The sequence below is a fragment of the Trichosurus vulpecula genome, chromosome 7 (assembly GCF_011100635.1).
Source record: "Trichosurus vulpecula isolate mTriVul1 chromosome 7, mTriVul1.pri, whole genome shotgun sequence".
In the NCBI taxonomy this organism is placed as follows: domain Eukaryota; kingdom Metazoa; phylum Chordata; class Mammalia; order Diprotodontia; family Phalangeridae; genus Trichosurus; species Trichosurus vulpecula.
In genome coordinates, this window is record NC_050579.1 from 35,509,639 (window position 1) to 35,533,903 (window position 24,265).

Here is a 24,265-nt window from a genome sequence, read left to right on the forward strand (position 1 = left end):
ATGCAAGCCTCCGTCTCCTCATTTCTAAAATGGGGTTAGTAATCCCGAGAGAGGCAGCATGCTGTAGCGAGTATGCATCTGCTGTGATAGCTCTTGTCCCACAATGACCAGGCACCACTGAGCCAGGAGGTCTCTGCCTGTGGATTATCTGAAGCAGCAAATGGTGTGATCTGAGACCTGCCTTTGGCGTCAGAAGGACCTGTGTTCAGATTCTGTCTCTGACACATACTGGCTGTGTGACTTTGGTGGAGTCACTCAAGGCAACGCTCTCTATGTAAGTTGCAGAGCATGGTGCTGATCGGCATCGGTAGAGAGAATTTCCACACGGGGAGTTCCTGATGCCAATGAAACCAGACTCAGTTAAAAAAAAAATACCTGTAGTAACTATCTCCCAGTGTCATTGTGAGGCTCAAATGATATGACTTCCATTAAGGGCTTTGTAAACCTTAAAACCCTGTACGGTAAGTATGGCCTGGTTAATCATCATCTTTATCAGGTGAATTGGCATCCAGCACAAAGGCCCATTTCCCAGGCCAGGTGTGGGCATGGCTCTGAAAGGTCTCCGGGGCCTGAGAGGGCAGGGGCTGTGCCTGAGTCCCGCTGCAGGCCAGGACATCTCAGTGAGGATGCTGGGAAGAGACCAAGGTCCACGAATTTTCCCCACAGGTTCTAAGCTGAGCGCCCTTGAGTGTGTGGAAGGCATGGCCTCAGGTCTCTACTCAGAGCTCTTCACCCTCCTTGTCTCCTTGGTGAACAGGTACGTACCTGGCTTAGGGCCCCGTCGTGCCCCACTCCCCACCCCTCTGCAAAGGTTTCCAACCCACCCCCCCGCCCATTCCTTCCCTGCATTGCAGTGTGCCCCTCCCACCAGCAGAGGGCAGAAGACAGGTACCTGAGCTGAGACTCAGAGGAGGGAGATGCAGGGGCAAGGAGGAGTGGTGATGGAGGACTCACGTTAGGGGAGGTGGTGTGGGGACAGGACAGGGTGGGACCTTGGGCCAGGCAGCCTCAGTGCTTCTGTTTGTTCATCAGCAAGACGTGGGATTTGGACTTGAAGACTTCCAGCGTCCCCTCCAGCTATGACTCTCTGACCCAATGACCTCCAGGGTCCCCTCCAGCTATGACTCTATGACCCAATGACCTCCAGGGTCCTCTCTGGCTCTGACTCTATGACCCAATGACCTCTATGGTCCCCTCCAGCTATGACCCAATGACCTCCTGGGTCCTCTCTGGCTCTGACTCTATGACCCAATGACCTCTAGGGTCCTCTCTGGCTTTGACTCTATGACCCAATGACCTCCTGGGTCTTCTCTGGCTCTGACTCTGACCCAATGACCTCCAGGGTCCTCTCTGGCTCTGACTCTATGACCCAATGACCTACAGGGTCCTCTTTGGCTCTGACTCTATGACCCAATGACCTCCTGGGTCTTCTCTGGCTCTGACTCTATGACCCAATGACCTCTAGGGTCCTCTCTGGCTCTGACTCTATGACCCAATGACCTCCAGGGTCCTCTCTGGCTTTGACTCTATGACCCAATGACCTCCTGAGTCTTCTCTGGCTCTGACTCTATGACCCAATGACCTCCAGGGTCCTCTCTGGCTCTGACTCTATGACCCAATGACCTCCAGGGTTCTCTCTGGCTCTGACTCTATGACCCAATGACCTCTAGGGTCCTCTCTGGCTCTGACTCTATGACCCAATGACCTCCAGGGTTCCTCCCAGCTCTGACTCTAGAGGCTCTTAACCTGGGGTTTGTGAACTTGTCTTTTCTTTGTAATGTTTTGATAACCATATTTTCACATAACTGGTTTCCTTTGTTATCCTCTGTGCCTACCAAGGGGGTCTAGGACACAGAAGAGGTAGAGGCCCCTTGTATGCCTGGAGTCAATCCTCCTTCCCTGGAGGACACAGGGCATTTTGGAGAAAGGAATCCAGAAGCCTCGTGGTCCTGGCTGCCTGAGGGAGGGAAGCCCGTTGGTGGGGATTGGGCCTGGCAGGTGCTGCTGCCCCTTACTCTGCCTCCCATCCTCCCCCTGAAGGGCCCTCAAGTCCAGCCAGAATTCCCTCTGCTCCATGATGATCGTGGACACGCCTGGCTTCCAAAATCCAGACCTGGGGGGCTCGACTCGAGGGGCCTCCTTTGAAGAACTGTGCCACAATTACACCCAGGACCGGCTCCAGACCCTCTTCCATGAAAGAACCTTTGTGCAGGAGCTGGACAGATACAAGGAGGTAGGCTCCTCCCCAGGCCTGCCCCACCTTGGCTGGCAAAGCTCTCTGAGAAGGTAGGGGATGTGCCTGCTGCCTTTTCCCTCACTATCGGTGCTGCTGTCCTTCCTAGGAGAACGTCGAGTTGGCATTTGATGACATGGAGCCTGGTACGGTTGACTCTGTAGCAGTTGTGGACCAAGCATCCCACCAGGCCCTGGTAAGCGTTGCTGGGGGGAGCGGAGGGGGGAGGGAGGTGCTGGCCCACATCTTCCCAATTCTCATTTCTCTTCCTCTTCTCCTTCCCTCCCCTCCCCTTATCAAATGTTTAATTCGGCAAACATTGATTCTCACATCCTCTGTGTGTCCCTCTCTCGGCCTCAGTTTCCTTCTCTGTGAAACAGGGAGGTATAGGACTAGATGGCCTCTAAGGTCCCATCCAGCTCTTGGTCTGTGAGTTTGGACAGAGACAGTGTGGTCCAATAGCCAGGGTGCTAGATCTGGCATCAGAGGGCGTGGGTTTGAATCTCAGCCCTGCCACTCCCTGGGCAAGTTATAGCTCCTCCCTGGGCCTTGGTCTCCTTATCTGTGAGATGTGGCTGTTGGACTAGATAATAATAATAATATAATAAAAGCTAGCATTTATATAGTGCCTTAAAGTTGCAAAACACCATGCATAAATGATCCTGTTTGAGCCTTACAACGGGGAGGGAGGTGGGTTCTGTTATTATCCCTGTTTTACAGATAAGGAAACTGAGGTACAGAGAAGTTGTGTGACCTGCTCTGGATCACATAGGTAGTAGGTGTTTGAGGCAGGATTTGAATTAAGGTCTTCCTCGCTCCCTGTCCAGCTTCTACCTACTAACTGATCTGGGTACCTATGATCTCTCAGGTTCCTTCCAGCTCTAAATGCTGAGTTCTTATGACTCACAGACCCACCCAGGTACTAAGCCTTCCACATCTGTGTGTAGGCAAGAGAAGAGCCCAAGGTGCAGGGGCCCAGCTTGCTAATTCCACCCCCCCTCCAACTTTGGGCCCGAATCAGACCCTCTTGGCTGACGGTCTTGAGGGGCCTCGTGGTTGGAGCTGTGATCGGGCACCAGAGAAGAGGACAGATTCTTATCCCAAGGAGCCTGCCCAGGGAGGAGGTGGCTTTTGATTTTAGCATGGCATTCTCACTAAGCTGTCTGGGCCACAACAGGTCTCCCATCACCAAAGGGTTTTGTGATCAGAGATTGAGAGGTTGGCATGGGGGAGCAGGAAATTGGGGAGGGTTCTTTGATTCCCCCACTGGTGGCAAGGACCCCAGAAAGCCATGCTGATTGGCTGGCTCTAACAATTGCTTGGTGCTTGCTATTTGCCTTTAATTAAGCAAATTGCATAAGACGGTTTATTAGAAAATTGATGTTGATGCTGGGTTGCTAATTTCCCTCCCTAGCTTTGATCCCTGTCACCTTCTTCCAGCCCCTCCCCTGGGGATGGGCTTTTGTACAGCTGGCATCAGGGGTGGAGACGAGGAAATGGCTGCCATCACCCCAGGACTGCGAACCCTCTTGATGCCCAGGTCCAGTGGCTTTTGGGGGAGGCCTATCTGGCTTTATCCTGATCTTGGGGCACAGCTCCAGATAGCCCCAGAACAGATTATTGAAAGTATTAGAGAGGACCAGGAGTAGATTAGGATGCTGTGGGCAGGGTTCAGGCCATCCCTTATTATTACAGTGGGGGCCGAGCATCATGGCACCTTCCAATGGCTTGACATCCATAATAGATTCCCCTCCCCCCATTAAGGATTCCTGCTTGTGAGGGAGAGCCAGGCACCCACTTATCATTCTAATGGACTGACTCTGTATTCCTGAGGCCCAGTCCAATCCGTCATGGTACCTTAATCACCCATCAGGTCTCAGCCTTGTTCTGCCAGGGTCCCTCTTTTATCCTTTTAGTGATAATGACTCAGGTAGCACCAGGAGAAGGTGTGAGCAGCCTGCACAGAAGGGAGGGGGAGCAGCTGGGGGAGAATTGGGGAACCCCAGAGAGAGGAGCTCCCTGTCTCTCTCCTCAGTCTCAGAGCCAGGTCATTTGGGGACCATGATAATGGGAAGGGTGAAAGAGAAGTGAAGTAGGTTCCTTTTGGTCAGCCAATCAGCAGGCACTTCTTATTAAGCACCTACTGTGTTCCAGACACTGTGCTGGTCTTTTATAGGGAAGGCCTAGGAGTTCCTCTGATCTCATCCCAGAGCAGCCATAGGATCCCAGATCTGGATCCAGCGAGGACCTCAGCAGCCACTGATTCCAACTCCTCATTTTACAGATGAGGAAACTGAGGCCCAGAGGGGTTAAGTGACTTAGGATCATAGATACAGAGCTGGAAGGGGGCTCAAAGGCCTTCTAGTCTCTCTTTTACAGATGAAGAAACTAAGGCTGGATGGCTTAAAGTGACATATAGGCATCATAGGCTGAGTTCAAAGCTCCCCTCCAATCCCTTCACTAAATTGAGGCCCAGGTGAAGCAACTTGCCCAAGGTTACAAAAATGTTGGAGGTGGGATTTGAACCCAGGTCCACCAGAGCCAGTGTTCTTTCCCCTGTACCATGCTTCCTCCTTCCTCTCTCCTACTGACCTCATCCTGTTGGGCAGTTTCTTGAAATTCCAGGTAATGTGGGCCTCTGTCCCCTTTCAGGTGCGTTCCTTGGCCCGGCCAGATGAAGCTCGAGGCCTTCTGTGGCTATTGGAAGAAGAGGCAGTGGTCCCAGGTGGCACAGACGAGGCCCTGCTAGAGCGGCTTTTCTCTTACTACGGTCCCCAGGAGGGCGACAAGAAAGGTGGGTGGAACAGCACCCATCCCTCCCCACCACAGTGGCCCATCCCCTCACTCTCCATGGTGGGCTACCTAGCCTTGCCCAGTGGTATGTGTGGCTGAGTGGGACCTCGAGTCCCAGGGCAGTGCCAGCCTGAGTCTCTGTGCCCAGTCCCTTGGAGAATTCTTTTTTTTCTTAATTTAGTATTTTGTTTTTCCCCAATTACATGTAAAAACAGTTGTTCTACATTCATTTTTAAAATTGAATTCCAAATTCTCTCCCACTCTCCCAGCCCCTCTCGTTGAGAAAGCAAGCAATTCGATATAGGTTATACATGTGTAGTCAGGCAAAACATATTTCCATATTAGAAAACATAGACCAAAATAAAAACCCAAGAAAGACAAAGAAAGCAAAAAGCGTATGCTTGGAAGTATATTCAGACTCCACCAGTTCTTTCTGTGGGGATGGCTAGCATCCTTCATTGTAAGGCCTTCGGAGTTGTCTTGGATCATTGTGTTGCCAAGAAGAGCTAAGTCATTCACAGCTGATCATCTTACAATATCACTGTTACTGTGTTTAATGTCTTCCTGGTTCTCTGTTTCACTTTGCATCAGTTTGTGTAAGTCTCCAGGTTTTTCTGAGAGTATCTAGCTCACCATTTCTTGTAGCACAATGGTATTCCATCACAATCACATACCACCAATTGCTCAGCCATTCCCCATTTGATGGGCATCTCCTCAACTTCCAGTTCTTTGTCACCCTTGGAGAATTCTTCTCCCCAACCTCAAGAGCTGGTCCCTGAGTACTTCTTCTCTTTCTTCCCTCTAGGACAGAGCCCCCTCCTCCGAAGCAGCAAGCCTCACCACTTCCTCCTGGGCCACAGCCACAACACCAACTGGGTGGAGTACAACGTGGAAGGCTGGCGGAACTATGCCAAGCAGAACCCAGCCATGCAGAATGCCCCACGGCTGCTGCAGGACTCTCAGAAGTAAGTCCCCCCGACCCTGTGGCTCCAAGTAGGACCATGGGCTCAAGCCTGATGGACCACCAGGGGACATGGAGGAGGGTGCCCAGGGTTTCTTTCCCCATGGGGCATCTCCGAGGTCAGTGGGGTCATTTCTGCTTCCTGTGGTGCCTGGCACACAGTAGGCACTTAAGAAATGTTTGTTGTCTTTGTTGTTGGCTCCAAAGTGGCAGCAGGAGAAGCTAGCGTTAACCACAGATGATTCAGAGGGCTTCATGGTTAGCCTCACCACAGAGGAAGCCACTGGAGGTCTATGAAATTTAAGTTCTCTGTTTAGGGGAGGCTCATGGGATACAACTCGGGGGGTCCAAGGTTTGAATCTCTCCCCAAAGCTGGGATCCTGCACCACACCCCTGCCCAGCCCACACAATTCCCTCTTAACCAGGATTCGGTGGATGGATTTCACAGGGCTTCATGGACTTGGATGGGGAAGAAAATGATACTCACCTTTTACTGAAATGTAGCATTTCCTTCAATTATTTAGCAGCATAATCCTGAGAAAGGGCCCATGGGCTTTCCTGGACTGCCCAATGGTCCATGTTACAAAAGTGCTAATTAAGAATGCTCTAGGGTATGAGAGAAGGGGAGGGAAGGGGAATAAGCATGTATATGACACCTACTGTGTGCCGGGCACTGTGTTAAGTGCTTTACAATTATCTCATTTGATCCTTACAACAGCCCCATTTTACAGCTGAGGAAACTGAAGCAAACAGGGTTAAGTGACTTGCCCAGGGTCCCACAGTTAGCGTCTCGGGCTGGATCTGAACTCAGGTCTTCCCGACTCCAGGCCAGGGACTCCATCTCCTGTACCACCAGATGCCTCTGACCTAAGATGGGCATGGCCTGATGGGAATTGGTCCGGTGTAAATGACCCTTAAACTATAACTCCAATATACCCCGAGCATCTCTGACTCAGCTCCTCCTGTGGGCAGGAGTTCTGGGTCCCCTGGGTCACTCCACTCTCTGTGTAGGTTCTATAGATGGTTCTACTTTGCTTCCTTTTCCAAAATCCTAAGGGGAGAAAGTATCATAAAGTATCATAAGGATCACTAGACTAGAACTCTAGGAGGTTCTAATCCTACCCCAGACACTTACTAGCTTTGTGACCCTGGGTAAATCACTTGACCTCTGTTTGCCTTAGTTTCTTCATTTGTAAAATGAGGCAGGGGGACTCTGAGATCTCTTCCAGCTCTCAATCTATGTGTCTGTGAGCCCCGGGTGATAATTAAAGGCATTGAATAAAAAGTTTTCTGAGGGGAGGGAGGGGAGCCTTATGATAGGTTGCATGGCCACCTTTTTTTTTTTTTGGCATCAACAATAAATGAAAAGGTATTTGTTAAATGATTATTATGTGCCAAGTACTAGCAGATGGGAGTTGGGATGGGGACTGCACCAGCCATTTATTTCACTAGTTTAGAGACCTCCCAGGGGAAGAAACTCCCTCTACAAATCCAACTACCCTGCAATTTATAGTCCTGGAGAACATAGTCCTAGAGCATTGAGAGGTTAAGGGAGTTGCTCCGAGTCCCCACTGGCACCTGTATCAGAGACAGAACTTGAACCCAGGTCTTTTTGGCTCTCTGGACATTGTGCTATCCAAATACAGAAGCAAAGAGAGCCCTTTCCCTCTGGGAGCTTACATTCTAATAGGGAGTGCTAGCCAGCGATGGACATTTTGGTCTTGAAAGTTACCCATGGCAGGTGGATAGGGATTGAGGAGCAGGTTAGCACTACCCGTCCAGGCACAGTTGCAGAGTTAATTTGGTCATATAATATGCAGTGCTTGGTGGTGGTGGTGGTGGTGGGAGGGGGTGGTTCCCAAGCTATCCTCCTATACAGAGGATACATTGTGAATATACATTGCTCTCCCTCCCAACCAAACTGCCTTACTTGCTGTTTCTCTTATATCCCATTACATTTCCTGCCTTTGCACTTACTGTGTCTTGGAAGGTTCTTTCCTCTCTTCTACTTCTTACCTTCTCTTATTAAGGTTCAGGTCAAGTGCCATCCCTACATGACACCTTTCCTAATCCCCACCCCCGGCCCCCACCAGATAATAGCGTTCTCCCCCATCCCCAGAATTGCTCTTTATTTACATTGGAAATATTTTGTGTGTGTTTTCCTCCCAATGGAATGTAAGCCCCTGACCTGTTTGGTCTTTGTCTCCCCAGTGCCGTGAGTAGTGCCTGGCACTAGAGTCCTGATGCTGGACCGCCATGGCTCATTGAGTTATGCTGACTGCCTCTTCCCTGTACTTTCTTAGGAAGATCATCAGTAACCTGTTTGTGGGCCGGGCCGGCAGCGCCATGGTGCTGTCAGGCTCCATCGCGGGGCTGGAAGGGGGTTCGCAGCTGGCGCTTCGCAGGGCCACCAGCATGCGAAAGACCTTCACCACTGGCGTGGCTGCTGTCAAGAAGAAGTCTCTCTGTATCCAGATCAAGCTCCAGGTGGTGAGTATGCCCTAGGGCTTTGGTCTCCCAGGCACCCTCCTCTTCCTCCCCTTCCCCTTTGAGTCCAGCATCCACCCCAGAGGGAGAGGGGCCTGAGGCTGTCTTGAAGTAGGGGCTCCCCTGGGTCCTAGTTCTTGATGCTCACCAATGTGACTGGGTCACTCCCCTGCTCAGCATGTTTCTATGGCTCCCTATTGCCCCAGGATCAAATACAAACTTCTCTGCTTGGCATTTAAAGCCCTTCACAACCTGGCCCCCACTGACCTTCCGAGGCCACTGCCCTTCCCTTCGCAGGGCCTGTGGCACAACCAAAGGGGCCTTCTTGCTGTCTTCACCCATAACGCTCAGTTTCCTACCTCCATGCTTTGGCATGAGCTGTCTGTGTGGCCTGGAACACACTCCTTCTCATCTCTGCCTCTTTAAAAAAACTCTCACTTTACAGATGAAGACTTTGGGACACTTGTCCAAGGTCACACAAGTAGTAAGCCTCAGAGGCAGGATTTGAACCGAGGTCCTCTGTCTCTACAGTATCTCCCATAAGACCTTTCCTGATGCTCCACCCTGGCTCGGCCAGCCTAGTGCCTCTCCTCCCCACAACGTTACCCTGCGTTTACTTTGCTTATGCTTTGTATCATATGCTTAGATAGAATATAAGCTCCTCAAGGGCAGGGCCTGTCTCATTTTTGTCTTTGTCTCCAAAGTGTCTAGCATAGGGCTTAGTGTATATTATAGGTTGTGATTTGATTGATTGAAGCTATGTCCCAATAGCTGCCTTTTGAGGTGATGACCAAAGCATCTGCTGTCCTCCAGGGAGAAGAATCCAAGCATTCTGGAGGCAGGCCTAGTCAGTGCTAAGGTCCCAGCAGCATGGTGCTAGGAGGAAGGAAGCTTAGGTTGTTTTCCTGCCATTGCATCTCCTTGCCGCGTGTTCTGAGGGCAAGTTGGCCTTGGTTTCCTCATCTGTAAAATGGAGCATAGTCATAGCTACCCTTCCTACCACCTAGGGTTGCTGTGAGTATCTAAATGAGATAACAGGTGTAGAAGTGCTTTGCAGGCCACAAATCACAGTGCATTGGGCTTTTAAGCCTTGTTTTCATTCATATTTTTTTTCCAGATATCATTCCCAAATACATTTCTTGCCCTCTCCTACCCTCATAAGGATGATTTTAAAAGAAAGGTGAAAAAAATAACAGTTCTGCAAAACTAACCAGCACATTAATTGTGCTGAAGGGTGTAGGCCACACGCCTAACATAGTCCCCCACCTCTTCAAAGACGGGGCAGGGAGGAATCTTTTTGATTCTTTTCTGGGGCCAGACTTCATCCTTGGAGTCCTTATACAGTGCGCTGTAACATTTAAAAACATCTTTTTGTTTACGTTGTTGGTGTTATTGTGCAGTTTCTGCGTGCTTTACCCCGCATCAGTTCAAATAAGTCTCTCCATACTTCTCTGTAGTTTTCAGAGTCCTCATTTCTTACAGCACAGTAGTAGTTCCATTATTTTCCTGTGCCACAATTTGTTTATCCCTTCCCCCGGTGATGGGCACCTGCTCTGTTTCCAAATCTCCATGACTAAGTGCAGAGGCTACAGATAGAACATTAAGGCAGTCCCTAGGCTCAAGGAGGTCACATTTTAATTGGGGAAGGCAGCCCATAAAGGAGGACTTTCCTGTTCATGGCAGATGGAAAGGCCAGGAAGTATTTGGGCGGGGAAAGCAGTAGGGTAGATGGCGAGGACCTTGAGGAGCAATGTCAGGGTGGATGGTCTACAGCAGAGACGATAGCGACCCCAAGGGTCAGGGTAGGCTCTGGAATATGGGACCCAGCATCCAGTCAATGCCTGGTGGGAGCTGGGCAGTGGGACACTGAAAACTTGTGTCTCCTATTAGACTGTAAGTTCCCTGAGGGGAAGAACTATCTTTTGCCTCTTTCTGTATCCCCAGTACTTAGCTCAGTGCCTAGCGCATAGTAGGGACTTAATAAATGTTGATTGATTGATTCTCCTGGACTAAGACAAAAGTTGGCCTCATGGTAGATGGCCCCTGAGGGTCACTCTCTCTCCTTCCCTCCTGCAGGATGCCCTCATTGACACTATCAGGAAGTCAAAATTGCATTTCGTTCACTGCTTCCTCCCCGTGGCTGAGGGCTGGGCAGGTGAGCCCCGCTCGGCCTCCTCCCGCCGGGTGAGCAGCAGCAGCGAGCTGGACCTGCCTCCCGGGGAGCACTGCGAGGCCGGCCTCCTGCCGCTGGATATCCCCCTGCTCCGGGCCCAGATCCGCGGCTCTCGTCTTCTGGACGCCCTTCGCATGTATCGCCAAGGTAGGACCTTTCCTCTTCCTCCATTCTCTCCTCATCTTTTCTCTCTGACACCTCCCTCCCCACCTATCTTTTCCCATTTCCTTTTCCTTTGCTCATTTCCCCGCCCTTCCTTCCTTGAGTCTCTTTCTTCTTCCCTCCCCTAGTCCTTCCCTTCCTTATTGCTTTCTTCCCAGGTCCTAATTCTGCCTCTCTCCCATTCCTCACCTACTTCCTGGTGGTACCCCTCCTTTCTTGTTTTTCCCTTCCCTGATCCTACCCCTTCTTTCCCTCTTCCATTTCTCCTTCTCCCCACTAGTTCTTTCTTCCTTCTCTCATGCCTCATCCCTACCTTGTCCATCCATGGTAGACAGAAAGGCCGGTTAGTACTTAAATTCTGACAGGAAAAGCGTCAGGGCTGATGGCAAGTCTCAAGGACCTAGGAGAACAACATCAGGACAGGTGGTCTTCTGCCAAGAGGATTGTGGGTTCAAGAGTTAGAGGTTTAGAAAGGAATTGGGTTCTGGGATATCTCCAGCAGAGGAACCCTGGTGGCTTCCCCTCTTCCTCCTTCCTTTACGCCTTTCTCTTCCCAGTCCATCCTTCCCCTACTTTCTTATACCCCTCCTTTCTTTTCTCTTTATCTTCCCAGGTCTTGTTTTTCTCTACCCCGCTTCTCCCTATCTGTCTTTGTTCTCCTCTCTTCCTTCTCTCTTTCCTCATCACTCTCCCTCCTTCCTTCCAAGCACTCCTGTCTCCTATCCCTGTCTCTCCTTCCCTTCTCTCCCAATATAAAGGATCAATGTCATTCCAAAGCTCATTAACTTCACTCCAGATTTCCAGTGACAATAGTTGACCCGACTAGGGTACTGTGGATTGGCGCCATCCCTTGAGTCCGTGGACCTTGGGTCAGATCCTAGCAGAGAATAAGGGGGGAAACCTGTCTCTAAATAATTAGAATTCCTAAGAAAGGTCAGGTAGATGCTACCCTGTTTGGTAATCTCAGTGGGGGGTGGGTGGATGGGGAGACTGGAATGAAAGATGCTGTTTGTTTGAGGTGTCTCCCTTTTACCTTTGCTTAGGTCTGAGCAGGCACAGGCAAGTAGGTCCCACGCAGTCCAGGGCCAAGGTCATCTGCAGCCTTCTGACATCATAGGCTCAGAGCTGTAGAAGGAATCTCAGGGTCCAACCCCCTCATTTACAGAGGCGGGATCTGAGGCCCAGGGGGAGGATGGGACTTGTTTGAGGTCACACAGGTAGTAACTTCACAAGTGGCCTTTGAACCCACTCACTCTGGTCCGAGAGAGGCTGAGAGAGTGTCTTTCTACCACACCATTCATAACCCTTCTCTCAGCAGCCCAGGCCTCAACATAGGGACTCCCTTTACTGCTCTGAATAAATCATTGATCTGTCCCCATGTCTTGATATGGAGTTGGTGTTTATTATTTCAAAACCAGATTGTTACCGCGCTGAACCAAAATCAATGTACTTTACTCAAACAAGCGGGTCGATGAGGCTGGCGGCAAAGGGGGGCCTCCCTCCTCCCCCCGGGGCCTCTCGAACCATCCATCGTGCTGATGATTAATTAAGATGCCGGGCGTCTGCACCCGCTCTCCCAGCCCATCAATTTAATTGCAATTCAGATACAATCAATAGCTCGCTCCATCCTGGCCCCTCAGAGGACCCTGGCCTCCTGTTTCAGTTATCAGGCACATGCATCAGCCTCATTCCCAAGTTGGATGGTTGCCCAGAGCCAATTGTGAGCTCCAGGGCAGCTCACCTGCCTGTGCCCCTGCCCTCCCGTTGGCATCACGCTTGCTTGCAGGGTCCGGTTTCCTCCAGGGCCTACTCACTCTAACACTGTTCTCCAGTTAGAACCAGGGGAGGTTCCTGGTCATGTGAACTTTGGACACTGGCTGTGACTTTTAGGGTCCTCTTGCCCTTTACATAGCCTCTAATTGGGGCTAAATCCTGAGAAGGAGTGAGAAAGTCAACATCGACCCTTAAGGACAAATATTCCACAACCTATTTGGGTTGGCTAGTCTAGGAGCCCAGTGCCTCCTGAGAAGACCTTCCTGAGGCCTAGCTTCAGTCTTTCCTGCTGCACTGTATGCATACTACTGCTTAACCTTAGGGCCAGGATGTTGTTGGGTTGTTGTTTTTTTTTAAATGCCAACATATTTTTAATAGCTGTATTTCAATAGCTGTATTTCCTTTGTCACCCTATGTATTTTATGCATTTAAAAGCATTATTCATGAGAGAGTTGGATTATGTGGCCTCAGAGGTCTCTTCCAGAACACCTATAAAGGCAAAGGGTCTGGATTCAAATCTCAACCCTGGTACTTGATATCTCTGACCCTGGATAAGTCTCTTCTTGGCCTCTCGGGGCCTCAGTTGAGGGGGTTAGCCTAGCTGGCCTCTGAGGGCCCTCTCAGTTGTAGGCTCGTTGCCTCCCACACCTGGGCACTGCTTCTCTGGTATGTTCCAGGAAGACGTAACCTTGATGACAACATGGCCCCTGCTCTCTTCCATCTAGGTTATCCTGACCACATGGTGTTCTCAGAGTTCCGGCGACGTTTTGACGTCTTGGCACCCCACCTCACCAAGAAGCATGGGCGCCACTACATTGTTGTGGATGAGAAAAGAGTGGGTGGTTTCCCTCGTTCTTTCCCTGTGGCCTTTGGGGGTGTCTCTGACAGCCCAGGACTCCCTTTCCTCCTCTAGGGAGGGGGTGCTATTTGCTCATCTAAGTTCATCAAAGGAAGGAGAGGAGAGGCTTGGGGTTAGATGCCCAACATGCAGGCTAAGTGTTTGGTTAGAGGCACTGGGAGAACCTCGTTGTCCCCGGGGGGTAGAGTGATGAGGTTGTCCTCTTTCCCTTGGAGATATGGAAAACCCATTGAAAAGTGGGTTGTGTTGTCCCCAGTCAGACCCGATATCTCCAATGCCCCACTGATGTAGGACTGACTGGACTCTGTAGGCCGGCCCTGAGCATCAGCAGCCCTGGTTTCTGGAGCAAGCAGGACAGTGGTGTGCAGGCCCCAGGCCTAGGGGAGGGAGTCTGATGCTTCAGGCCTCTGACAATGGCCTTTAGGGATGGTGAAACTGGAAGCCCCCTCTGAAGGCCCACAGTGGTAAGTTTGGGCTCAGGGTCTTGAAGTGACCAGCCACATGGAAGGGATCAGATACATGCCATCGAGGAAAGGGCAAAGTGCCTGGCACTCAGTAAGTGCTTCATAAATGCTTGTGACTGACTGACTCTGGAGTCAAAGGACCAAGGTTCAGATTTTGCCTGTGATGCTTACTGCCTCTGTGATCCTGGGCCAGTTACTTAACCTCTTTGTGCCTCAGTTTCTGTAAAATGAGGTGTAAAATGGATGAGATGGTCTCTGAAATCCCTTTCAGCTGTAGAGCTAGGATCCTATGACCCTGTCTGGCCATCTTCAATCAGCAATCATTTGCTAGGTACCTGCTGTGTGCCTGCACTGGGTTAAGTGTTGGGTGCACAAAGAAATGCCCTCCAGGGAGCACCCCCCACTCTCCAGCCCTGGGAGGCACCAGTTGGGGCTTGCATGTGGCTGGCATGGTGCAGACTCTGATGGCAGACTTTCCACACAGGCCGGCCTCCAGCTTCCCTCTCCCTAAATGCCATTGATGGGCCCTGTGTTTAGATGACAAGAAGTCCCATCTCTCTGCCCTTGGTGCCTTCATGTGCCCCTCTCCCCCACAGCCTTCCTTTGCTGGCAGAGGCACCTCCTTCCCAGAATGGGGGTTGGGGCCTGGCTGCACTGATGGCTTCTACCCTTTCTCTCCAGGCTGTGGAGGAATTACTGGAGTCCTTGGACCTGGAGAAAAGCAGCTGGTACATGGGCCTGAGTCGGGTAAGCTGACCCTAGAAGCCTGATAAGATACTGCTGTCCTCTGCACCTTCCCTTCCTCCCCCTTGGTCATCCCGCCTCTCCCGCAGCGTCTCCCACCCCGAGCTTGCCCTGTCCTCAGGAGTGCCCAGGGAGCAGCTTCCAAGCCCTGCCCTTCTGATTCCTTCCTCCATTCTCAGCCGCCTGTGTCTGAATAACTGGATTATCTGGTGCCTTGAGAGCAGTCTGTGATGTCAGTGGGAGTGGGCGCAGGGCGACCTTGAACCTGGGCTGAGAAATGAGGCAGAAGATGGAGGAGAGGCTGGGCTCAGGAAAAGGGGAAGAGGGTGACAGCATGGTGCCCTGGAGGACAAAGCCCTCTTTGCCTGAGCTGGCTGGGCACCGTGGTTGCCGGGGTCCCACAAGCAGGCGGGACAGGAAGAAGCCTGTGCGGCTGCCTTCCCACAGGCTGAATTCCTCATGTGAATGGAACGTGTTGGATAAAAGGCCAGGCACACCCGCCCCCGGGTGCCAGTCTGCCGCCTTCCCTCCTCACTAGAGAACCAGCTGCCTGCCCCTCGCCTAGCACTGACCTGCCCATCGTCCTCCAAGTATGTGGGCCAGGGGGCTGGGGGCAGGAGGTGGAAAGGCCAGGAGCTGGAGGAAGAGGGGCCTAGGACTGCCTTCTCCAGGGCCCAGGGGGAAGAAACTCCTGATGCCAGGGATCTGTCCAGGCCAGAGAGTGGCATTGAAGGGAATAGTAATGAGGGAGCTTGGCAAGGAGGTTTTGTGGTATGTGTGTGTGTGTGTCTGTGTCTGTGTCTGTGTGTCTGTGTGTCTGCGTCTGTGTGTGTGGCGGGGGCTTGCTCTGGTTTCGGCTTGCTCTCCCACTATCACCCTGTTTTGTTCCATCTCTCTGTCTCTCTCCTTCTCTGTCTCCCTCTCTGTCTCTTTCTGTTTCTCTGTGTCTCTGTCTCTGCCTCTGTCTCAGTCTGTATCTCTCTGTCTCTGTTTCTCTGTCTCTGTCTCTGTCTCTCTCTCTCTCTCATTTTTCCCATTGGTATCAGTCCCTGTTAGTCTCTTTCACTTTGTCTTCATTGTTTTATGGTCTTGTCTTTCTGCTTTTCTGCCTTATTCTCTCTCCTTCCCCTCTCTGTCATGTTGCTCTCATTCTGTCTCTCTCTCTCATTGTTCTCTCTTTGCTCCTTATGCTTGTTGTCTCTGGTTTTGTGTCTCTGTCTTGGCCTCCCTTTATTCATTTTTGTTCTCTCCCCTCCCCTCCTTCTTCTCTCCCTCTCCTTCCCTCTTTCGCTCCCTCCTCAGTGTTCTTAGGTGTTCTTGGCACCAAGGATCTTGCTGAAATAATTTGGTTTTTCCTTGAAGTAGGTCATGCCCTATTCAGTGGTGATTCTCCTTGAAGAGTGTAATGGGCAGGCTCGCTGAGATTCGAGGCTTGGCAGGAGGTGGGGGGAATGTTTCCGTGGTCCCTTCTCCGGGTCAGGTAGCAGGTTTCCAAGCATGTCCAAAGCATCACTGTGCCTCCCAGGCTGGTCCCCTTCTGGACCATCTTGTCTGGCTCCAGTGCTGCTCTGAGTCATGCTAGCTCCTTTGGCTGAGACAGACAAGCCCCAATGCCTGCTCCTACCCTCAGGCAGGGCTAGAGGTCAGGGCTGGGATTTTCAGGGCTCTCATCCTTTGGGGGTGAGTGATATAGGCCTAATTTGATACAGTTTCCCAAGTACCTCCTGTATGCAGAGATCTGCTGTGCCATAGTGGGCATGGGCTGGTAGGCAGAGTATCAATGCTATATGTGCTCTAGAGAAAGAGTTCCAGACCCCCTGGGCAGGCTGATGAAGCCTATGAACCCCTTTCCAGAATAATATTTTTAAATGCATAAAATACAATATGTGGAATTGCAAAGGAAACTAATTAGATTGAAATATAGTTATCAAAAAATTATTTAAAGTTTATGGATTCCCAAGTTAGAACCCTTAGGCTTCTGGCCCCCATCTCTAAAGTAGTTTAAGTTTGGGGTCTTTTCTGCTGTATTTGTTATTTCCTCCAGGAATTCCTCCCTCCCTCCCTCCCTCCCTCTCTCTCTCTCTCTCTCTCTCTCTCTGCCACCCCCCCTTTCCCTCTCTCCTTCTCTGTCTTGTTCTCTCCCTCCCTCCCTCTCTCTCCCACCCTCTCTCTCTCTCTCTGTCTCCCTCTCCCCCTCTCCCTCTCTCCCTCTCTGTCTCGTTCTCTCCCTCCCTGCCTCCCTCCCTCCCTCTCTCTCTCTCCCTCTCCCTGTCCCTCCCTCCCTCTCTCTCTCTCTCCCCCCCCCTCTCCCTCTCCCTCTCTCTCTCTCTCCCTCCCTTTCTCTCTCTCTTCCTCTCCCTCTTCCCCTCCCCCTCTGCCCCTCTCCCTCTCTGTCTCATTCTCTCTCTCCCTCCATCTCTCTCTCTGTCTCTCTCTCCCTCTCTCCCCCTCTCCCTCTCCCCCTCTCCCTCTCTGTCTCGTTCTCTCCCTTCCTCCCTCCCCTGTCCCTCTCTCTCCCCCCTCCCTCTCTCCCTCTCTGTCTCGTTCTCTCCCTCTCCTCCTCCCCCCTCTCCCTCTCTCTCTCTCTGTCTCATTCCCTCCCTCCCTCCCTCCCTCCCTCCCTCCCTCTCTCTCTCTCTCTCTCTCTCTCTCTCTCTCTCTCTCTCTCTCTGTCTCTCTCTGTCTCTCTCCCTCTTCCTCTCCCTCTCTGTCTCGTTCTCTCCCTTCCTCCCTCCCCCCTCCCTCCCTCCCTCCCTCTCTCTCTCTCTCTCTCTCTCTCTCTGCCACCCCCCACCCTTGCCTCCTCATGTTAGCTAGGAATTCTGCCCAGGTATGACTGCCTGGTCCTAGGGAGCATCACTAGGGTGTTTCCTCACTGCCAGCCCCTGGGGCAGAATCTCAGCCTCATCTGGCTTTAAACCCAAAGTGTGTCGCAGGAGCTTAAATCGGGGTGTGCTGCTGAAGGGTGAAGGGCCTGAGGACTGGGTTTGGCTGTGACTTTGAACTGCCCCGGGGAAGGGGAAGGAGGTTTTGATGGATATTCCAGAGGCAAACTTTCCTCAGCAGAGACCTTCACTCTGTCTAGGTAGAAGGCAGAAGAAAGGGATAGAGAGGCCGGAGAAATGGAGAGGCAGAAGTCTTAGGCACAGTCCATCTCCCGGCCCTTCCTAGAGAAGAATCAATCAATTCTCAAGTATTGTTTAAGCCAGAATTCAGCAGTCCCTGCCCTGGAGGGGATTACCTTGGCAGGGGGTGGGGCAACAAGAACATATCTAAGTACATACAGAAGAAGTGGAGAAAACAAACAGAACTAGATTCCTGGTCGTTAATCCAGAGGCATTTGGGGGGATGGCTTCATGGAGGAGGCCAGCTCCTGGCTCACTGTGGCCAGTGCTGGCTGCTCTGCACCGCCCGTTACCCACATGCCCCTCGTCAGACTTAAAGGCAGACATGTGCCCTGCAGAGAGAAAATTAGCCACTTCAGGGTGGCTTTATTTTGAAGACCAAGGCCAAGAGAGACCTGACCGAGTTGTTTTCCTTTCCGATTCTCCTTCTCCCCCAAAAGAAGGCATTGGCTCTGGCCGGGTCCAGCATGATAGAGTGAGGGGTGAGGCAGGGAGCGGGGGCGCCCGCTGGGCTGGTGCCTCTTGCGTCTACCCTCCAGCCCCAAACCTGTAAGACAGGTCCCTTGCCTAAACCAGCCACCACCTACCCTACTGGCTTTACCACCAAAGAGAGGAAGCTTGGGTGTGGAAAGGGGTGGGGGACTGGGAGCAGGGGCGTCACCACATTAAAGCAGAGGAAACTGAGTGGGGAGAGGTGGGGCCAGGGGTGGGGCCAAGGCCCTTCTGTTCTCTCTCCCCTCATCTTCTTCCTATATAGCCCTATGCCCCAGGAGGGTTCTGAATTCTAATGTAGCCACCGAGAAAGGAGGGAGCTGGGGTCCCCTCCTGGATAGTCCTACAGTAATCATCACCCCCAACCTTGACCTCAAAGGTGGGAAGCCAGAGGCTGGGCTTTTCGGGGAGGGGGGAATAGCCTGGAACCCTTTGGCATTTTCAACCGGACAGCTGATAGGAAATGCCACCTCTGTGGCCCCCTCTTCGGACCCCAGCCACCACTGGTTTTGTAGAGGGGATGTCTCCATGGCCTCTCTCTTCTCCACCTCCCTCTCAAGAACTGTGGCCTGCGCGTACCCTGTTCCCTTCCTCTGTCCCCCACCAATTTATTTCTGGTTTTCCCCCTGCCCCCCCCCCCCGTCCTCGTGTGTGACTCTTGCTGGCTTGTAGAGGGAGCCTCTCACTTTATTGACGCTCCAGTCTCTGCTCCCCCTTTCTTCCTAGTTCTCCTTCCCTGGCTCCCCTACTTCCTGCTGACCACCCAGTCCTAGCTTCCTGCCTTTATCTGGTTCTTCTTTCCCACAGGTATTTTTCCGGGCAGGCACCTTGGCCCAACTGGAGGAGCAGAGGGATGAACAGACCAGCAAGAATTTGACCCTCTTCCAGGCAGCATGCCGCGGTTACTTGGCCCGACAGCACTTCCAGAAGAGAAAGGTACCACCCCTAGGGTGGCCCCCTCCTGCCTGATCTGGCTGCTGTCCTGGCTAGAGACCCCTGTCTATGGCTTACTTGCCCAGTTTGGGGGGGGGGAGCTATAGTAAGAACTTGGGAGGAAACGTGCAGAGGACCAAGAAGTAGGACCTGGGGCTGGACATGGGAGCCATAGCATGCAGGAAGTGGGCCAGGGCATTCCCAGTTGCATTAACCCCTAGGGAGTGGGGAAGGGAACAGGCATCTTAGCAGATTGAGTGCTGGGAGGAACCTCGGGGATTGTGTCATCCCTCACTTTATGGACGTGGAGAAGGGACTTGTTCAAAGTGGCAGGGCTGGGATTCGAACTCAGGTCTTTTGGCTCCAAATCCATCAGTTTTGCCACCATCCCTACCGTGGCTTCCTCAGTGTTCCTTCCTCACCCAGGATGAGCATCAGCATCTCAAGTCCCTGGGGCATCCCTGCTGAGAGGAGGCAGTGTGGCCCCAAGGAGAGAGGAGCCTTGGGGGTTAGGGGTGGGCCAGGCTCTGGATCCTGGGTCCTTCCATGAAGATTAAGGAGCTGTGTCAGGGGCTCCTTTTCCTATTAGCACGTCCATAAAGCAGCCGGCACCAACGCCTCTTGTGTTTCAGCAAGATTAGGTTTTATGATACATCCAGGCCGGAGCTGGAGGAAAAACCAGGCAGCCAATAAAACAGATGAAATTAGTCCTGATGGGAACCGGACAGGGGGCTTCCAAGGTGGGGGGTCAGGCCTCGCTCCCCCACCTCCAGCTGCCCTTATAGGCCGGGGGCAGCAGAGAAACAGCAATGTCGGGAAAACCAAGCAGATTAAACCCCCAGGAGATCATGGGATCATGGATCTGGAGTGGGAGGGCAGTCCAGTCCAGTGCCCTCCTTTGGCAGATGGGGAAACTGAGGCCCAGAGGAACAAGTTAGGTGACTTACCCAAGGTCATCCAGTAGTGAGCATTGGATGTTGAATTTGAACCCAGTGTCTCTAATACTTACCAGCTGTGTGACCCTGGGCAAGACAGTTGACCTCTCTGAGCCGCAGGCTCCTCTCCTGTAACACTTAAGGTTTTTGAAGCCCTGAAACGCCAGGTCAGTGAGAGCTTCTGTGATTACAGATCCAAGACCTGGCCATTCGCTGCGTCCAGAAGAACATTAAAAAGAACCAGGGGGTGAAGGACTGGCCGTGGTGGAGGCTTTTTACGGCCGTGCGGCCTCTCGTGGAGGTGCAGCTGTCTGAGGAGCAGATCCGTGGCAAGGACGTGAGTGGGCACTCTGGGCTCGTGCAGGCTTGGCAGGGGCCGGGAGGCCATCTCATCCCACCTCTCGTTTTATGATGCCCTTACGTTTTAAAAATTCATTTTACTGTTTCAATGAACAACAAGCGTCTTCTCTCTCCCAATCCCCACCCCCACCCCAAAAAAAGAGAAAGACAAAATCCTTGTAACAAATGTGTGCGAAGCAAACATGTTCTCCTGCTGGCAGTGTCTATCCCATTCCCTCATCTTACAGAGGAACCAGCCAAGGCCCAGAAAATTGCCCAATAGTAAGACTGAGAGCTGGGCTTTGAACCTGAGTCCTCTCTGCTGCCCCACAGGCTCAGTCAGGCACCTGCTCTCAGAGTGCCCAGAGGGCTCCCCTGACCAGGGCTCGGGCCCACATGCTCCACAGGAGTGAAAGGTGCCCACCCACTGAATGGGGTGTGTCTGTTTTCACCATGGCTGTCTCTCTTATCAGGAACAAACAGGCATCTCGAGTCTGGACTTGTCCCCTCTGTCCACAGCTTTTCTTGTTTGTGCTTGGGCAGTGTTAGGGGATGGATAGGAGGGTGAGGTGGGCTAGCTGTACCTGCCTGGAAGTAGTGGGTGGAGGTAGGGGGGAAGTGCTCCCATGTGTGTTTCCATATATCTCCCTCCTGGCTCTTTATCTAGGAGTGTCCCTGGATCCACAACTGAGGCATTGGTTGGTTTTCTAGAGCAAGCTTGGTTTGGCCCCCCAAAGTTCCCCAGGCTGACAGTCATTGACTCTTGGATCCCCCCACCTTCACCCGGGATCATTGGTTTAGTGCCAGGTCATCTAGTCCCCACGCACCCTCATTTTACAGAGAGAGAAACTGAGGACCTGAGATTTGACTTGCCTAAGGTTATACAGTAAGTGTCGGAGACCGGATTTGAACCCAGGTCTTCAAGGAGACAGACTCTGGTGCCAGAATTCAAGGCCAGGGGCTCAAACTGTCCCTCCTTCTACACAGTGGAACCTCCTCTAGGGGAGAGGGACGACTTCATTGTTGTCTTTGAATGGCCGGTGCCTAACACGATGCTTGGCACACAGGAGATGCTTAATAAATGCTCACTAATTGGTTGATTATTCTGTTTCTAGGAGGAAATACAGCAGCTTCGGAGCAAGCTTGAGAAGGTGGAAAAGGAACGGAATGAGCTTCGACTTAATAGCGACCGGCTAGAGACCCGAGTAAGTGGGTCTCCTTGACCTTTGGCCAGCCCTGCTTACCCGAGGCAGGCAGCCCCCAACCTCTGTCCCTCTGTCCCTCTGCACTGCGGCAGCAGAGACTAACCTGGTGAGGGGAGGGGGTGGGAGGCCTCCCTGTGTGACCTGAGAGGAGCCTCATGTCCCAGGTGGCGTTGCTGGGTGGTAGTTGCTTTGGTACCAGTCTCCAGGTGGGAGAGCAGTTGGGATGACTCTTCTCTTCCCCCAGATCTCAGAGCTGACATCAGAGTTGGCGGATGAGCGAAACACTGGAGAGTCAGCTTCCCAGCTCCTGGATGCTGAGGCAGCCGAGAGGCTCCGGGCGGAGAAGGAGATGAAGGAGCTGCAGGTGAGGAAGAGGAGGGGACCGAGGAGGAGCAGGATTAGGGCAGAGGAAGCCGGCCAGCTTAGCCCCTCTGGGCCCTTCTTCTCCCCAGAGAGGAAATCGGCGCATTTTACTCTTCGCCTAGCCACCCATTCACAGCTTTGGAACGAAGCAAATCAAGCGTGGGGTTGGCTGTCCACAGGTGGGGGGGTGCAGGTGGAGGGGGTTCTTCTCTGAGCACCCCTTGCCCTCCCACACCGCAGACCCAGTATGATGCCTTGAAAAAGCAAATGGAAGCCATGGAGATTGAGGTGATGGAGGCCAGGCTTATCCGAGCTACTGAACTCAATGGGGAGATGGATGATGACGACTCCGGTGAGTGTCCAGCCCACAGCGGGGGTGGGCAGGCGTGGAGGCACAGACCCTGCTTTGGGTGCTCATGTGCCCTTGGGCAGGTCATACCCTCTGGGCCTCAGTGTTCTCACCTGTCAAATAAGGGGGCTGGATGAGATGGATCCTCCTTGGGGGGTCCTTAAACTGGCCCCAAGGGGGCCCTGAAGGGATTTCAGGGAATCTGTGAACTTGCATGGGGGAAAAATGACATTTTAAAAAATTACCTCTAAAACTGAGCATTTCCTGCAATTATTTAAAAATATTATTTTGAGGAGTCTGTAGGTTTCACTAGACTGCCTAAAGGGACCGTCACACCCAAAAGGCCTATGACATTTTATTCCAAGCACACATAGCCCCATAGTCTCCCCCTCTAGTTAGGCTCAGGGGTGGTGGGAACCCTGCTGGGGGAAAAGAGGCCAGTGAGCCCTGACTGTAGGAGAATCTGCCCTCCCCGGTGCCCTGCTCGAGCACCCAGCCCCAAAGCTCCTCCTGCCTCATCCTTCACTTTGTCATTGGCTCAGCTCACCCCCAGCCCTGCTGCCTGGCCCTTCAGTCTTCCCCATACCCCTCGTGCAGGTGGGGAATGGCGCCTGAAGTACGAGCGAGCGGTACGAGAGGTTGACTTCACCAAGAAGCGGCTGCAGCAGGAGTTTGAGGACAAGCTGGAAGCCGAGCAGCAGAGTAAGAGGCAGCTGGAGAGAAAGGTGAGCCTGGCAGGAGAGGGAGCTGAGTCCTGGCCGAGGGAATGCTCAGTAGGCCTGGGGTGGCCCGGTGTGAGGGGGACCCCTCCTTCCTGCTCGGCGACTTTTCTGGGAGGGTCCTGGTGTTGATGCCGGGGCTTGGTCCCTGGAGGGGCCTGAGATATCCAGTTGGAAGGATCGTCCAAGGCCAGCTAGTCCAACCACCCTTATTTAAAGATAAAGGAACTGAGGTCCAGAGAGGTTAAGTAGTTGACTTGTCTGAGGTCACACAGGCGGGAAGCATCAGAGCCATGATCTGAACCTGCGGCCCTTGATTCCAAAGCCAGCGTACTTTTCCACTATCCCACACAGCCTATTTCCTGATCCTAGTTCCCTGACTTTTGACCCCAAAGCTTCTCCTCCCCAATCCAGTGATGAGTGGTGACCCACTGAATGCAAACTCACCTAGCCCAGTAGATCTGGCCTGAGCCAGACTGGACCATGCTCCACATTCCACCCATCAGTTCCCCCCAGCCAGCTTCCCCTTGGCCTTGCTGCAGAGCTCATGTCCCCTCTGTTCCCCATCCTCCCCCCACCACCTTCCCACTCCTGCTTCGGGCCGGAGAAGCAAAGCAGCATTCCTGTGGCTTCTGGAGAGGGCATGTCTGCCAACAGCTCCTTCACTGCCATCCCTGTGGCCCCCCAGCAAACTCTGTTCTGGCCACCCCCACCCCCTCCATGTGTGGTGTCTTCCCTGCTAAAAGGGAAGCTCCTCCAGGCCAGGGACTGGCTCACTTTGTCTCTGTATCCTCAGTGCAGTGTCCTGAAACATTATATGCTTAAACAGTGCTCCTGCCCTTCCCCTTTCCTTCCTTCCCTCTTTCTTTCCTTCCTCTTTTCTTTCCTTCCTTCCCTCTTCCCTCCCTCCTTCCTTCTTTCCTTCCCTTCTTCCTTCCCTCTTCCCTCCCTCCTTCCTTCTTTCCTTCCCTTCTTCCTTCCCTCTTCCCTCCCTCCTTCCTTCTTTCCTTCCCTTCTTCCTTCCCTCTTCCCTCCCTCCTTCCTTCTTTCCTTCCCTTCTTCCTTCCCTCTTCCCTCCCTCCCTCCTTCCCTCCTTCCCTCTTTCCTTCCTTCCCTCCCTCCTTCCTTCCTTCTTTCCCTTTGACTCTTCCTTTTG

The 24,265-nt window shown here is 52.5% G+C and overlaps 1 protein-coding gene across 7 annotated transcripts in view; it reads left to right on the forward strand.

Annotated features, from left to right (window-relative positions):
- Positions 1 to 24,265, forward strand: part of MYO18A (myosin XVIIIA) — a 152,961-nt gene that overhangs the window by 92,862 nt on the left and 35,834 nt on the right. For all 7 annotated transcript variants that reach the window (XM_036767278.1, XM_036767277.1, XM_036767279.1 and 4 more), the window contains 15 exons: positions 667 to 757; positions 2,041 to 2,233; positions 2,343 to 2,429; positions 4,886 to 5,027; positions 5,832 to 5,991; positions 8,291 to 8,477; positions 10,551 to 10,794; positions 13,308 to 13,417; positions 14,587 to 14,652; positions 19,074 to 19,202; positions 20,328 to 20,471; positions 21,589 to 21,678; positions 21,923 to 22,042; positions 22,282 to 22,393; positions 22,988 to 23,115. In XM_036767278.1, the coding sequence (XP_036623173.1) occupies positions 667 to 757; positions 2,041 to 2,233; positions 2,343 to 2,429; positions 4,886 to 5,027; positions 5,832 to 5,991; positions 8,291 to 8,477; positions 10,551 to 10,794; positions 13,308 to 13,417; positions 14,587 to 14,652; positions 19,074 to 19,202; positions 20,328 to 20,471; positions 21,589 to 21,678; positions 21,923 to 22,042; positions 22,282 to 22,393; positions 22,988 to 23,115 (2,003 nt within the window). The remainder of the gene's footprint in view (positions 1 to 666; positions 758 to 2,040; positions 2,234 to 2,342; positions 2,430 to 4,885; positions 5,028 to 5,831; positions 5,992 to 8,290; positions 8,478 to 10,550; positions 10,795 to 13,307; positions 13,418 to 14,586; positions 14,653 to 19,073; positions 19,203 to 20,327; positions 20,472 to 21,588; positions 21,679 to 21,922; positions 22,043 to 22,281; positions 22,394 to 22,987; positions 23,116 to 24,265) is intronic.